Below are 16413 nucleotides of genomic sequence, written 5' to 3' on the forward strand. Positions count from 1 at the left end.
TTGTTTTTTAGGGGGTTTGAAATGTTTTTAGCAAATGGAAATATAATATGGGAAAAGTCTGTCAGATTTTTATTATAGCATTATTTGTTAAATGTTATCAGAACATCTCAAAACCCCTTTCGTTTTCTATTTAAACTATATTCTAACACAATAATAAAGAGAAAATGAATGTTTGTTATGCTGTTTGTTATCTTAATCTTTCAAATTTGAAGTATTTATTTTGACAATAAGTTATCTTGCAAATGGCAGTAGCTGCATTATAAATCTGTGATTAAATCAGATTATGATAACTTCTGAAAAAGAAAATAATTTCTTTAGGAAGTAAGTCGCTTGTATCTTATTAATTTTTTTGGTTTATTTTTGCTTCATTTTAACTTTTCAAATGTCTAAGAATGCCTTTCTCTTCAACTGTATTTGAAATCATGATACCTAGATGTATAATTCCTACTTTTCATTTTGAAATATGATTTTTATCTTTATCTTTATAATCAATAAATTATACTAATAAAATGATTTCCTTAATTTTTTGTTTTGGTCATTTAAACAAGTGTGTGAATTTGAGAATCTAGCACATCTCGCTAGTGACAGTAGATTCATTTACATGGGTACTAAGAAATATAATCAATCACTGACTCACTGACTAGTTCTATCACAGGTCAAGATAATGTTAAAATCCAGTATTTTATTTGTGGCATTTTCCTCACTGGACTAGGAATTGGGAGACTGTGTTCTAGTTCCATAAGACATGGGGCACACTGTTGAACTTCTCTATTCGTTTCTAAGAGATTCATTCATTTTACTCTTAAGTATTTAGGTGTAGAATTTGAACCAAAGGAAGAGTGAAAGACACATGTAGTCAGAATTCTCAATTCCATTTCAAAAATTAAAATGCATTTTGAGATTGCAAAAGTACTTAACTGTGCTAAAAGGATACATTTTGTTCATTTTTTTTTTTTTTAATAAATGGTGGCTTGATGTTACATGTCTCAAAACATTAAAATTCAACACCTGTTGTCTACACACTGTACTGGCAGAACAAAACACTTCTTTAGAATGTATTTATCAAGGAGGCTGCTACTTGGTTATTCCTTCCACATTATCCTTAGAAGAATGATCAAGAAATTATACTAACACCAGAGTAAAAGCTAGGTAATATTCCTGCAGTGTCTGCTTTATCATCTTTCAAGTAAAGTTTACCATTTGGATACAAATTTCTGAAAAAAGAACATTTGCTTTATAAATGTTTCAAAGGAAGATAAATAATACTGACCACCATTTGATGAGAAAAGTTGTGTTGCAACTAATGTTTAACAATACTAAAAAAATAATTTGTAAATACTTACATATTAGAGATATTTGAGGCCCGAAATATTCTCAAATTTAAAATGATGGAATTAGAACAATTAAATTTAGCACGAAATGATATACATTCAATTTTATAATTACTTCAAATCTAATATTCTCCTTTTTAAAAATCACTACAGATAAGTAATATGGTACAGACACTCCAGTATTTTTTAAGTCCTAATTTCTATTTATGCTATCATATTAGTTTATGGCCAGCACTTATTCCTGCATATCAAATGTATAAATATAAATTTTAAATATAAAATTTACGTGATGTCCAATTTTTAGTTAAAAAAAATTACAATTATATATGGCACCACTATGCTTAAATTCTACAAAAAATTCCAGGAATAAGTACAGAGCAAGAATTCACTAAATGTTATTTTTATTATTGTTATTACCAGTTATAATTTTAAGATCTATTCAGTTTCAGAGGCCATTCTAATTGATGATGCAGTATACTCAATTTTTTTCAATTATTTTGTGTTATGCCTTTTTTACTGTGTGGGAATGACAAATTAAATCATCTACTTCCCCTAGATTTCTAAGTTAAATTTTATTTTTAATACAGAGTTAGAAACTTCCCCAAATCTTTTGACAAAAATAGTAAATTTAGTATGAGTATATAGAAACTACTTTTTATAAAAAAATGTGTAGTTATTCAGCATATTTAAGGTATTCATGTAACAGGCTCATTTTCACTTTTATAAAAGAAGATTCTGAAGTTACAAGCTCTCTGAAGTTACAAGCTCTCGAAATTTTGTATATGGGCTTTCTTTCCTCCCCAAAATGAACCAATTTCAGGAATTCATAACACTTATGTAGATACCAGCAGATGCACTCGCAGTGCTTGGCGTAACAGGTCTTACAGTTATAGTGTGCTATAAAATGTCAGGATAAAAAAATGTAAGACTTTTATATTCTCTTTATGGATTCTTATAATTAGCATAATAAAATAACTACATGGTAAGAGTTACCATTGATACATTCACAAATATTTTTAAACAATTTTAAGACTGTCTCAGACTTTAATTCAATGAAGTTTTAATATTCATCGTCTGACACTTTCAAATGGAATTTTTATTATCTTTAGTCCTACAGTTAAATATGAAAATCCCCTCCATTCTCTTTCTTAGGCCCTTTTTTGTTTTGATATATCATATTCTTTATGAAAATGGTTTTCTATTTCCTTTGTTTATAATCTGTTCTTTTCCTATTAATTTTTACCATAGATCATTTCAGTGTAAGTGGTAATATGAAAGTGATAACATTTTTTTTTTTTTTGATGCTTAGGCTCATCCTCATTTTCATAAGGATGCTTAGGGAATATGAAGATTAGGCAAAAATTCTCAAATGATCTCAACAACAAAAATATACCTGGAGGTTTATTTTCAAAGATTCTTACTCAAAACAAACAAATCAAGTAATTTTAGGTCACATATTTGTTTTACATTCAATCACTTTTGTTCACTATTATGCCTTCTAATATGAGACTAATTGGAAAAGAAGCAACTGATTGAATAATAGTGAACACAGTAGATGAATATCATGTGACTGAGGACAATAAAATACATTCTTCGACTACAAATTTTATTAATGCAGTGAATAATTTTAAAAAATTTCAGAAAAATAATTTTACTTTAATGCATAACAATGTGCCCTCATCCCTTCTGATTTCAGATTATGTTTTATCCAAGTTCTTCACTAGATGTTATCATTACCTGGATTCTATTTAAAATAAGCATAGATGGGTTCTAATAGTTTTGTTTGATGTAAGGTTATACTGCTAAGTTCATGGCTATTGAAGACAGCAAAGGACTTGTCATAACCCATCTATGATGCATATTGTCCATATCATTCCAGATCACTCACCTCCTTGTCCTTTGTACACAAGGTTGATCTGAATGAGCTACACTACATCCCACTACTTTGGCATTGCATTAACAGCACTGGCATCACCGGGGGCTTGTTAGAAAAGCAGACTGCCAGGCCCATTCCAGACCTAATGAATCAAAATTAATGGTTTAACAAGATCCCCAGGTAATTTTTATGAACATTTAAGTTTGTGAAGCATTAGACTCCATCAACAGACTTCCTTTTCCTCTTGAGAATTCCTACAGGAGGATGGAGGTTAGGAGAAAAGTAAGATCAGGATGACTCCCCAGGGTCCCTCATCATTACATTGACTAGCACTGACCAGGGCCCTTAACTGAAGGCAATGTGCTAGTCAGTTATACATATCTCTTTGTCCAACATCTATCTCCCTTCATTTCAACAGCTTTGGAATGGTGACAGCCTAGCTGCTACTGCCTCAGGTTATAACATGACCCCTGTGGTTCCTTTACATCTACTCATTTAGAAATAATCCTTTTGTAAAAGTCAGCCTTTGTTCCATTGTTTCCCAATAGACTCTAATGGATATAATACTGGAAATACTCAAAGATTTGATGTTTCAGGTACTATATTAAACAATATATCTTAATGTGTATATAACCACTCGTACTTCAAAAGATTATATCTAAGTAGAAATATGGGTGTTTTTTGTTCATTATTCTAACATGGATGCTTACTTGTTTCCTAGAGAATGTTGTGAAGATCTAGATAACACATCTATGCTCGTTCCTAGCAATTACCTCCCCAAGAAGCATAGAGAATTCACAAAGTTAAAGTAGATAAAAAGAAAGTTAAGTAAGTTGGCTGTATTAAAGTAGGACAGTAATTGAAATAAGTGTAAACCTGGCAAGAAAAAAGTATGGGGCTAATAGAAACCCAAGATGAACTGAATGCTACACATTACTTTGGTGTAACTTACACATGAGATCAATATGAATAGTACTAAATAGAGCTGTATATATTAGTTGTTTCTATAATTCTCTATCAACATTGCATTAAATATTTTATTTCCAAGGATATCAGCTATCCTAAGAAATTTAAAACTCTGTTCTAATTGTTTTCTTAATTTGTTCACATATTTTTACCTTATGAGATTTTTATGTAATTGGAACATATGCTTATCTTGTTGTAATGGCTCCACAAGGGGGCAGTATCACTTATTGGTTGTTTACCTAAACTTTAGACTCTTAAGCATAGGTACCCTACACCTACTGTCTATTCGAAATGAGATTATTTCTTTCTTTTCTATAGATGTAAAAATGGAGAAGGGCTAAGTAGATTGCCTAATGTCATACCTATGTTAGTAAAACATGTTAATTCATTGACTCTGAAACTGCAATCCTTGGCACCTATACCACCACCTAACTCTGAATAACAGTCCATGTATTCAGTTCTCAAGTGTATATCCTGGAAAACCAAAAACAGATGGGATTAGTGTATTCTATCCTCATTTCTTTTTTGTAATGCAAAGTAAATAATGTTAAAAAATCTAATACTATAACAATGTAAAAAAGTTAATATCTGACTTTAAGCATGTTTTACTTTAGTCTAGATCAGAACCAGCTTCATTAACTGAATTTAACACTGAAAAAGACATTGGTTATTTACTGATAGTGCCAAGTCTAATCCTATGGTTTGAAGACTCTTAATATTTAATTTGAAAGTGTGAACAGATGAATAAAAAAGGTGTAGCAAAAGCCAAGTGCAATATGAAAGTCAAATCATCATATAGTCTTTAGTAAAATCTACTTTGGCTGCACTACTAATAAGAAAGTTCAGGAGAGTTGATGAACTTTTTTTCCCCCTTTATGTAAGCCTATTAAATGAAAATTTTGTAAACACTCTGGGCTCTGAATAAAATCAATCTTAGAAATTTCTGTCACTTTAATCCCATTGGGCATTGTAAGCAAATGTCTTTGAAGGATGTTTTAAACAACAACAACAAAAAAATCAAGCATCAACACTAAAAAGTAATAGTCCATGATTTAGAATACAAATAATGTAATTATGAAAAGAATAATATTCTATGCAATACACCCCAAACTTAACACCATGCTGTTCTGCCATATATGAAGATTCTGCTAATCCTAAAATTTTAAAGCTTAATTGTATGATTTCACTCTGTGCACAGGAGGACAACCATATGCTCTAGAGAACTATACCCAAGGGAAGCAGCTTGTTACAAAAGTGGGTGAAAATGCCCTAAAATAATTCTGAATAAGATAAAATTGTCTCTAAAAGAGGATCATTTCTTCATACTCCAAAAGGCAGAGGAGTCCACTTTGGCACTAGCTTTGAACACAAATAGAAAGTCTAGCCTCTTCAAAATATTTTAAAAAGGGAAAAAAAAGTCACACTGTCACATTCACTATGACCATCTGATTCAAAGGTAAAGTAACTTTGGTAACCATTTGGGGAAATCAGTTATACACAAAACCAATTTTATTTCTTCTCTTTAAAGTTAAGCTTTCCCTTTTATTCACTGCAGTGCATATTATTATCTTCCCTTTTTCGCCCATTCTATAAAAAAAATGAGAAGCAGCATGTTAATGTAATGAGTAAGCTACCAAGATATCTGATTAATGATTGCTGTTGAGCATAACGATGGGGTTGAAAATCTGAAGAAAAATAGCATTTATGAAATAAGACCATCGTTATAAGATGATGGTTCCAGTTAATGTAAAAAAAAATATATATGCTTCCTAAGTTCTACTTAATAAAAACAAAAACATTGGGTCATCAGAAGTTCTTAATCTCTAACGAAATAACTCAAAACTATGGCTTAAGAGGTAGCATTGCATAAAAATGTTAAAATGGTTACTTGCAGATTTGTCATTTGTGAAAAAAATAAACTTCATTGCTTAATATTGTCATAAATATCCTCAGGCATTCAGAATATTTTTATGTAATACCTTTTAAAAACCCATAAATCTGTCACCAAATAAATTTTAACACTTTATTTTTTCTTTTCTCTCTAAAAGCAATTTATTGAAAAAATGAATTAGAAATAAAAAATGTATTTACTGTTATGAATGACAGTTTTGACGATTTCACAAATAAGATGAAATGTGATAATAAGATATAAAATGAGGATAGTATTTAATAATTATGTATTGAAATAATAAACTGGTATATTTCAGGATATGGATTTTTAAATTGCTAACAAATATCAACACTGAACACAATTTTCAACTATATTATTTTTTCAATTATATTATTTTTGAACAAAAAAATAGTAATTAGAAAAAAGAAGAGAACTATGAAAAAAACAAAAGATATTGATAAAGCATACAGTAGTCAATATTTATATGAAGTATACCCACCTGTTAACAATTCTCTGTTAAATATGTATTTTACCTTACCAATATCAAAGTTCCTACATAAAAAATTAATATTAATTTAATAAATGAAAGTAACTATCTTATAAGAATCATATGGAACCAGGTAATTTTTAGAAAGTTATAAATTCTCCATTCAGTTATTATTTATGCTGAACATGCATGAAAATCAATACATTATTTAGTCTCATAAAGAAGGACCTGGAATTCAATCAAGCAGGCAAATGCAATTTTACCATTTATACAAAATAAAAGATAATGATTAATCATTCAATCATAAAAATTTTTGATTTGGCCATCAACTTTTGTATCCTTCTTTCTACTATATTTTGCTTCTACTTATCGGTTAGTCTTTCAAAGATCTGAAGCATTTTAGGTAAAGGGAAACTATAACATTTTATTCAGTTATTTGATAATACATTTTAAAAATAATTTCAATGTATAGAATTTAGAGTAAAAATTAAAAGCAATAAATGAGTTAAAATTTAACTTGGGAATGTTTTCATCATTTATTCAAATATTTATTGATCTCTTCAGTAAAATCTTAACAACGCAATCATTTCAGTCATCCTTAAGGGTTGATGGAATTGTCATTAAGGTAGATCCAGAAAATCCATCTGCTCTAAGGTATCCTTTCCACTCGTGAATTTCTCACCATTCAACTCATTTTATAGAATTAAAGTTTAGAATATTATCTTTAGTATATAATCTGAAATAGTTTATCAACATTGTGATTATTCTAGTGGAGAACAAGATCTTATGGAGAGTGGACAGTGAACAAGTACTGTTTGATATGTATTGCTCTTTCTCCATGTTAATCATTCTCATTTAAGTCCCTGCTATTCATTGTATTAACATAACCTGTAATCTTGTTAGAAATGCAGAATTTCAGATCCCGCCCCCATCCCATCACCTCACAAACTGCCTTTGAACAAGACTGCCAGGTGATCTGTGTTCACACTGACATTTGAAAGAAGCATATTCTAAAACGTAGACTACAATTCTCTAGCAACTCTTAAACTACGCCTCTGTCTACCTTACCAATTTCTCTGCTTGCCTCTATTTACTTGTCATCTCTTCTTTAATTTCTTGTTAAAATGACATCTTTAAAAAAGTTATATTAGAAAATATCACTTCCCTGCTAAAGCCCACCAACGGCTTCCTATATCATTTAGGTTAAAATAAAGCTCTTTACCTAGGCATTCAAGCCTACCTACATGATCTGGTTCCTGCTGGATTCCCATCTCATCTTCACCTTACCCATTGGAGTCCAGGCACACAGAACTTCTTTTTTCAAGCAAAATTCAAGTTCTTTCTAGCTAGTTGTTTTCTCTGTCTGATATGCTATCTCCTCCGATCGTAGCCTGACTGTGTTCTTCTTTTTATTTAAATCTCATTTTAGATTTTAACTCCTCAAAGAGGCCTTTTCTGACCATTCAAACTAAGATAGTCACCCATATATCACATAACCTTTCTTAAATTTCTCCACAGCTCCTGCTACCATCAGATAGTTTATTTGCTTGTTGTCTTTTTCACCCCACATTAATATAAACTCAACGAAGCAAGGTCTACTTAGTTTTGTTCAATGTTGTCTACCCAGGAACTGGAAGGAAGTCTGGCATGCATGTATGTACTTAATGTTTGTTGAAGAAATAAATAAGGAGGGGAAGAAAGGGAAAGATGGGAAGGGAAGAGAGGAAAAATAAAAGGAGAAAAGAAACAATGAAAGAAGGAAAGAAAAAATAAGGACAGAAAGGAAATAAAGAAAGAAGGAAACAGAAAGGGGAAGAAAGAAAGGAGGAAGGAAGGATGGATGGATGGACAGAAGGAAGGAAGAAAGAAAGGAAGGAACAAAAGAAGGAAGGAAGAAAGGAAGATAGGTTGGTCTTGGAGAAAGTAACTCTGTCATCTTAGACACTACCTAAGAAAGAAGCTAAAGTTAGATCTTCAAATGGAAGGGTTTTGGAATTTAAGACCTATGTTTAAGCACTGGGTCCTGGGAGAAATGCATATGCACCTCAGTTCTCATTTATGGGAGTAGGAGAGTGCCAATCTCTCCTTCCTTGGTGGTAGTGCTGGCCACTTCTATGCTTGTTTTAGCACTGGCTATACAATTAGATAACCATAAAGATAAGTCCATATCAACTCCAACATCAAGGGAAAATAGATGATGATAAATACATTAATTAATGTACAATATCTCTGAATAGCTTCATAGACACTTGGGATTTGAAGGGACTGTGACAGTCATATTATTGTGATACTCTTTGATGCTCAAATGCTTTCGAAATACCCAATTTGTCCATCAAGCTATGCTTAAATATCTTATTAGCGATACAGACATTTACTACTTCTTGAAGCATATAATCTGTATTTGAACTAAACTCAATGAGAGAAGAATCCTCTTTATAATAAACTATTTGTATTTTCTTTTGGTTTCATATACTAAGTTCTACAACCTATGGCAGAATAGGTTAGATTTCTCTTATATATAATAACATATCACACATTTGAAGACAGCTATAACTTACCTCCACTCACATATCATACTGGTTCTGTCATAATATTTCTCTTAGTATTGACCAAGACTTTTTCTCTGTAGTCTTATTTTTACAATCTTTCCTTTGAAACTAGAGGCCACACCTTATAATTCTTTTGAATTTATTACATGCTTAGCATAGAACTAATATATTCAATAAAATTCTGATACTCAATGGACATATATCAGTATCCATAAAGTAACTGCCCATAAATTAACTGCCACATTGTGATATTGCTTATGAGGATTAAAAACAAAAAAAAGCATGCTTTGTGTTTACAAATTTATACTCTATAAAAGTAGAAATAGAATTTTTAAAAACAGCATTAGTTGCTTGCAAACTGTTGAAAATACTAAAATATATTCCACATGTAGCTAAATAGCCTACTAGAGAAAGGCACATAGTAGGAACACAAGAGCTGTTACTTCCACACAGTAGTTTTTGTCATATTATGGCCCACTTTTTGAACAAAGTTCTTACATATAAAATTTGATTTCTGAAATAAAATGGAAGTTTTGTATAGATATATGTCTGATATTCTGCTGTTTTCTCTTTTTTGTTGAGCAATGTAAATATTCAATGTAGATGAGCTTACTTAAAAACCAGACTGCTTATAATAAAAAAGAAAAAAAGGAAAAATCTGCTGCTTTTGTTTGGTTTAAATTGCTGGCCTAAAATGAATAGTTTTATGCTAAATTAACAATTATTATTTTAAAGTTGAAAATAATAAAAAGTTCTATTAAAAAAATGATAATTAAAATAGGTTTCCTTTTAAGCTGTTGTTAAGGGTGGGGGAGGGAATTTACTTCATATTCAATTTTATGTTACTTCATAAGCTAAACTAAACCCCTGCTTAACCCTATTGATATGATCATTAGCTATTACACATACTATGAAAGAAGTGACTACACTATGTCAAAACACAAACAGCAGCAATGGCTATGAATGCTCATAACACATATCTGATTCTACAAGATGTTATAGTAATCTAAGTTAAATTTCCACTAGAAAGAATAAAAGTTTATATATCTATACTTATATACATTTATATACATGTGTATATATACATATATATATATATATGTATATAAATTTCTACTAGGAATAAAAGAGATTTTGTAATTATATATGTACTTTTCCAGATTAATATTTCCACATTTTATACTTAAAAACAGCAACTAACAAGATTGCTCATTAACAGCTGACAGAACTTGTCTATATATTGAAAACAAATGTCATTATACTACAGCATATAGGAAAAAATGTTAAAACAAATGCTGTGAAATAAAACACATTTTAATGATTATTTTTAAAATGGCATGACTATAAATTTCTTGAGGAAAAAACTCCAATTGTGCTTATTCTATATATTGCTTTAACCTTAATGTCCTTTAATAGAAGACTTTGCATACATCCAACTCTTATGAATCTTGAATAAATAAAAAAAAATGAATACTAGTCTAGCAGTATAAAGACTGAGTTTTCATATAGTCTTTACCAAATATAATTTTCTCTATGAAATTATGTCATATTAGATGATCTGGGAGATTCCATCTAATTCTAAAATATATAATTCTAGAATTATAGGGTGCTTTAGTTATAATATTTAAATCATATTATTAAGTAGGTCCTGCTATCTTAAGCCAACTTGAGTTTTGAGGGCTATAATATTGATCTATGGGGCTTAGGGATTATGGAAAAGGTATTTTATGTAAATATCAGTAAATAATTTAGAAAGAGATCTTATAGTTAAGATCAACTATTCCGATGAAATTTAAAATATCATTAGATATTAACTAATTTTAAGCATCTGAAAATTTTGTAAACTAAAAACATCAATTGACTTTAGGTTTATTTATATGAATATAAATCTTCCTTTAAATATATAAATCTTCCTTTGAAAACTTTATTTCTGTATGGACTCATCATATTTCTATTCAGCACTAGTATATACTCAAAGCATTTTTTTCTATGCATCTTAGTGATATAAACACAGTTTACTAGTTTGAAACTTCTATTCATCTTCCAAAAATTAGTTTAAATATCCTCTGTGTACCCTTCCTTCACTTTCATATTTAGAGGTAGTCAGTCTCTCTACTTTACTTCAATAACATTTCAAAAATATTGCTATGATCATGTTGCTCATAAATTTTTAAAGTTTGTAATTACTTTTTTTAAGTAGCCTGCACTGTTCATTTTTATATGTCTACTATCCAGTACAGCGTCATGCATATAGCAAAAAATTAAAACATATTTGGTAATTAATAGAAATAATTAGTATTTGTTGAACACAAGTCAGCAATTGTTCTATATTTTATATACAACTACCCATGAGGCAGATATTCTCAGTTACTGAGAACTTTAGGCTTTGAAAATTGAAGTTTTTGCTCAAGATCACATAGCAAACATAGGGGCAGAGTGTAGACTTAGCCTAGATAGTCTCTTACCTCAAAACTAACTTGCAATGGTGAGCAATTTGGTCTTATCTTTAAATTGGGAGAAAATGCCTAACATTTTTTGGCACTTCCTCCATTACATGTTTAATCCTCATAATAACCCTAATGTAATAGATACGACACTATTTTACACATATGGAAATTGAGTTTCAATATGTGACCTGCACTCAGAGTGGGTGGCAAAAGTAGACTAAAATATAGTAAATAAAAACTAGACTTTCATCCTGAGGACTACTGGACAAAAATACAGCGAACTGGTGTGGTGATTTATACATAGTTCAAAGAAGATCTAAGCCAATATTATTAGTATTTTAAATTCTTTTTTACATCTTTTTATTTCAATGTTCAAAGATGCTTTGTAATTGATAAAAACTGGAAATGGCTTTCTTTCACTGAAGACAAGTAGAAAGCAAAAAAAAATTAAGGTAATTCAAATAATTTTCCTTTGTTTAATTACATATTTCCTTTGATTTTATAAATGTATAAGGGCTATAGGCAAAGCATTTATATCTAGTTTTATGTTGTGAATTTTGAAGTGGTAATATAATAAAAGCAATTATTCTTGTGTTAATGAGAATACTACTGCCTTTAAAAGGGATAAAAAATACTGCTCTTTTTATAACTGAAAAAAATGAAGTAGTTATCTTTAATTCTGAAATATGTAGGCATTTGATTATATTAAAGTATAATTATAAGCCTTTAAATAATTTAGGTGAATGCTCTAGCTAACAAAATTGTAAATATTTATTCCTTAGTTTAGCAAATATCTAAATACATCTACGGGCCAGAAGCTCTTCTAGGCACTGGGAATGCAGCATGAACAAGAACCATCCACTCCTTACCTCATAGAACTTAAAATTTACAGGACAAGTCATAGGGCTAGTGATTACAAATGTGGTAGAGAGTACAATCATAAGTTATAACAGGAAAATCTAACCTTCCTATAGGAAAGTGAATAGAACGATCTGGTTAAAAGAAAGAAGGAATCGCTTTTTAGTGGCTTGAGGTATAAAAGAATATAGTGTGTTTGACAAACTAAAATTGTTTCTCTATGTCCTCTATAAAGGTTGAGATAGAGTAGAAAAGAAAGGGATAATGTATTATCTATCTTTATTTCCCAAAGAATAGAGCATGGTACTCAGTAGGAATTTATTTAAGTTAGAATTATTTTTAAAAATAATACTGCTTTCATGTCAGCCAATTCCAGTTTAGACATTTGGCTCCGCTAAAAGTCAATCTTTGAAGACTATTTTATGTCTGAAAATAAGGCTGTATATAGAGGGTTTTTAAAAATATTAATAGACATAGAATAATAGGTTTCCTTTACTTCTAACATTGACAGTATTTTTTGCCCCAAATGTTAACAGTTTGTGTTTCAAATATAATAGATGACTAGCCAACTGAAACCATTGAAATAGTAGTAGGTTACTGAAGAAGAGTCAGCAGGACCAGTTTTAATTAAAATAGAGATTTGATAAAGTATAATTTAAATCACTGAAATATTGATGAATATAACATTCAAAATGTTTTCCATACACTTAATTTAAACATCAAGAACTTAAGAATATTTATTTCCGAGGTAGATGGAACCACTAAATGAATGTTATATTCAAAACACTATTTTAGGAAGAATATAGGGGAAAGGTGAAACAGGTATGAGCTCTTATAGCACAGAGATATTATGACAACAACTAAGAAAATTTACTAAGGGAGTTAATTGAAAATTACTTGAATGTACTTCGAAATTTTAGATTGAGTAATTTCAAATCACTTTAATCTAACAGTTGATTGCTGCTCAATCTCTTTTCAATCTTGACTATTTTTTCCTAGTTCAAAAAATATTAATTTGTAACCACAGTTTCTCATATCATTTAATGGCAAATTCTGGCTAAAGCAGTGTTTATTATTATTATTATTATTATTATTATTATTATTATTAGTTGATCTCTAATAATAAACTCATATTCAAAAATTACCCAACTTCTATTCAATGGGTGATAAAAAGATTATAGAGGGGTTTGTCAATGTTAGTTCATGCAATTTTCCAAAGAAAGTGAAAAAAAACTAAATAGAATGGTTTCTTAATTGATATTTTAATAGTATATACACATTTTTATATCTTGGTACTAAGAAAAATTGTCTACTTGATTAAGCAAAAAAAACTCTCTATCTGATTAAGCAAATCATGAATTTTATCATGCCCCCATATTTTTATGAGTGTAAATATTCATGGTAAGAAAATGAATAAAGAAAGGTGATAGTGACTTAATCCTTTAAAGGAGACTACTACATGTGAAAACTTCATTTTAGAATTCATCTTGTTAAAGAGAATTAAAGTACTTTCAATATGAATTGTGATAGAAATGAGTTTCTGAGATATTTCTGTATGATTTTCAATCAACTTATGTAAAGATATCTTGATTTTTCTCCACAGTGTGTGCTAAACATCGAATAGTTTTTTTTATTACTTATACCATGCTCTGTATAATCCATGCCTAAACACATTACATAAAACATAGATAGTTTGGAGAATATATGAAAATAGTTGGAAAGAGACTTGGAATAGATATATTTGAAATAAGTTCAATTAATTAATATTTCCAATGATGCATATATTGATATAAATGAAATCCATTTATTTTTTTACACTACACTGATTTTTTCCTAAATCGCTCAATGAAACTTGCTATAAAGAAACAAAAATTATGCTTGCTACACTTCCTAATTTTGTGAAAGGTAGACAGGCTTATTTTAATTGACTAGAAAACTACATATATTTGATTTTGCTTTGTGGTATTCTTTTTCTCTAAAAATTATATTAGAAAGTTAAGGAAAATTTAAATTGGGAGCCATAATCTCAATGAATAGCTGTTCTCAGTACAATCATATGGGTCAGGCAATAAGTAATTTAGAAATAGAAAAGTAAGCTAGTAAAACAATCACCAGACATAATGTTTCCATTTTCCCCCAATTATCTATTTTCTCAGTCATTAATTAGCATTTATGTAGCATAAAAATCTCATGCACATACTGAAAATTACTATATAGGATAAATCATCAATGTGTAAATATGTGCACTTACTAATAGAAACTGGCTATTTTATTTTCATGTTATCTCAACATCATAACTGGTATGTAATAAGCAATAGGTATTTAGTATTTTTTTCTATTAAACCTTTTATGCATTCCTTTCACTCTTATACCCCCACCCCCCTCAACATTTCCAATGAACTTTATTTTAATTTCTGTGCCTTCAAATTATTCAGGTTTTGGCTACACTATCTATATTTTTCAGCAACCTCTTTGAACTCTTTCTTTAGCATCCTACATCTTTGCTGTCTTTCAGTTCATTCTCTAAGTAGAATCATTACCAAAACATAGCTTTGGTCGTAACTAAACGGGCACAAGTAAAATAACATCCAATACCTCTATGAGTAACAACTGCAAGCTCTTTAGTCCTTTCTATCTGTTCAGCATTTCTTGGTCTTCTCCTTGTACTTTGTGTATCTGCTTGATGAGGAGAGAGCCCATCCTTGGAAGTGTTGGGGTCCAGACCTGAATTTCTGAGATTCGTAACTTGCACTCGCTGTTCCTCGGAAAGTCTATGGATGGTGACAGCTGTAACACTGGATACAGTAACATCTGCAGATGTGCTAGCAACAGCAATAGCACCAGTGGTAGTCCTGTTATGCTCCTCTAACTCACCAGTGGAGGTAGTGTGGGTCAATGGAGAAGAACCTGTGGGACACAGTAGCACTAGATGCTAACTTTTTCTTTTAAATTTTGTTTATTTTTCTGATAAGTTTAATAAATTATATTCCCTTCTATAACCTTAAGGATATTCAACATAAAGAGGCAAAACACAAACACGCCACTGAAATGTGGAGTAACCAGATCTGACGGTTTGTTTTTATCAATCAACCTATGAATAGATATTACAGACAAATACATCACATTTTAACTATAACACATTAGGGGGTAAAGGGGAAAGAGTACCCTTGATGTGTTCTTGAGTCACTCTCCTTTTTATTTATAAACAAAAGAATTTTTGCAACAAATGCCTGGCAAGTGACAAGTTTTGACAGAATAGGTAACTATGTAACCACACTTTTCTCAAAAGAATGCTTTGAATAGTAGGTCATATCTCTTCATAAATTCTGGGGAAAATCTCAAAATTTTCTATTTTAAGACAAGCAAATGAAGAAAGGAGAATTTAAAATCAAAGTCAAAATGAAAACAAAATGATTTTAGAAATGAAACTGAAATAACTGCTCTATGTAAATGTCTGTCTTAACCTCATTTGTCAGAAAGCAGCCAACATGATAAAATATTCGATGTCATTGGCTATGTATGTATATTTTAGAATTTAGTGGGTTGTTTTTGGAAGTTCAAAATATTTTTCTCTTTTAAAGTAAAATTTAAATTAACCAATTTTCAACTAATTAAAATTAAATAATTTTATTTAGAAATGACTGCAAATTAACTATTACAATGGAACTTTATAAATACAAAACTAGTTTTAAAATGGTTGGGAATTTCCAAAAACCTCATAAGCATTTCACAATAGATATCTCTCCACATTTTCTACCTTATTAAAGTTTCACTATAATTTAAATATATGTTTAAAAAATATCAAATTGGTTTTTAAATCTTTCATTTAAACTTTTTAAAAGATTAAAAAAAAATAGTAACCTTAAAATAGAAGCATGAAACTAAATAAAGATATGGTTAAAAGAAATCTTTACAGCTAAAATGCTTTCTAAGAAAAAAATATTAAGTTTTGGAGGTAAAGCTACTAGCTGCAAATTATGAATAACAGTCAGGTCCTGGTTAGAAAAG

General features: G+C 29.9%; 1 protein-coding gene across 1 annotated transcript in view; it reads right to left on the bottom strand.

The window, feature by feature from the left end:
- CSMD3 (CUB and Sushi multiple domains 3) overlaps positions 1 to 16413 on the bottom strand; it is a 1080109-nt gene that overhangs the window by 662644 nt on the left and 401052 nt on the right. The window contains 1 exon segment of the mRNA XM_011360386.2: positions 15001 to 15312. Coding sequence (XP_011358688.1) covers positions 15001 to 15312 — 312 coding nt within the window.

Source organism: Pteropus vampyrus, unplaced genomic scaffold (assembly GCF_000151845.1).
Source record: "Pteropus vampyrus isolate Shadow unplaced genomic scaffold, Pvam_2.0 Scaffold54, whole genome shotgun sequence".
Taxonomy (NCBI): domain Eukaryota; kingdom Metazoa; phylum Chordata; class Mammalia; order Chiroptera; family Pteropodidae; genus Pteropus; species Pteropus vampyrus.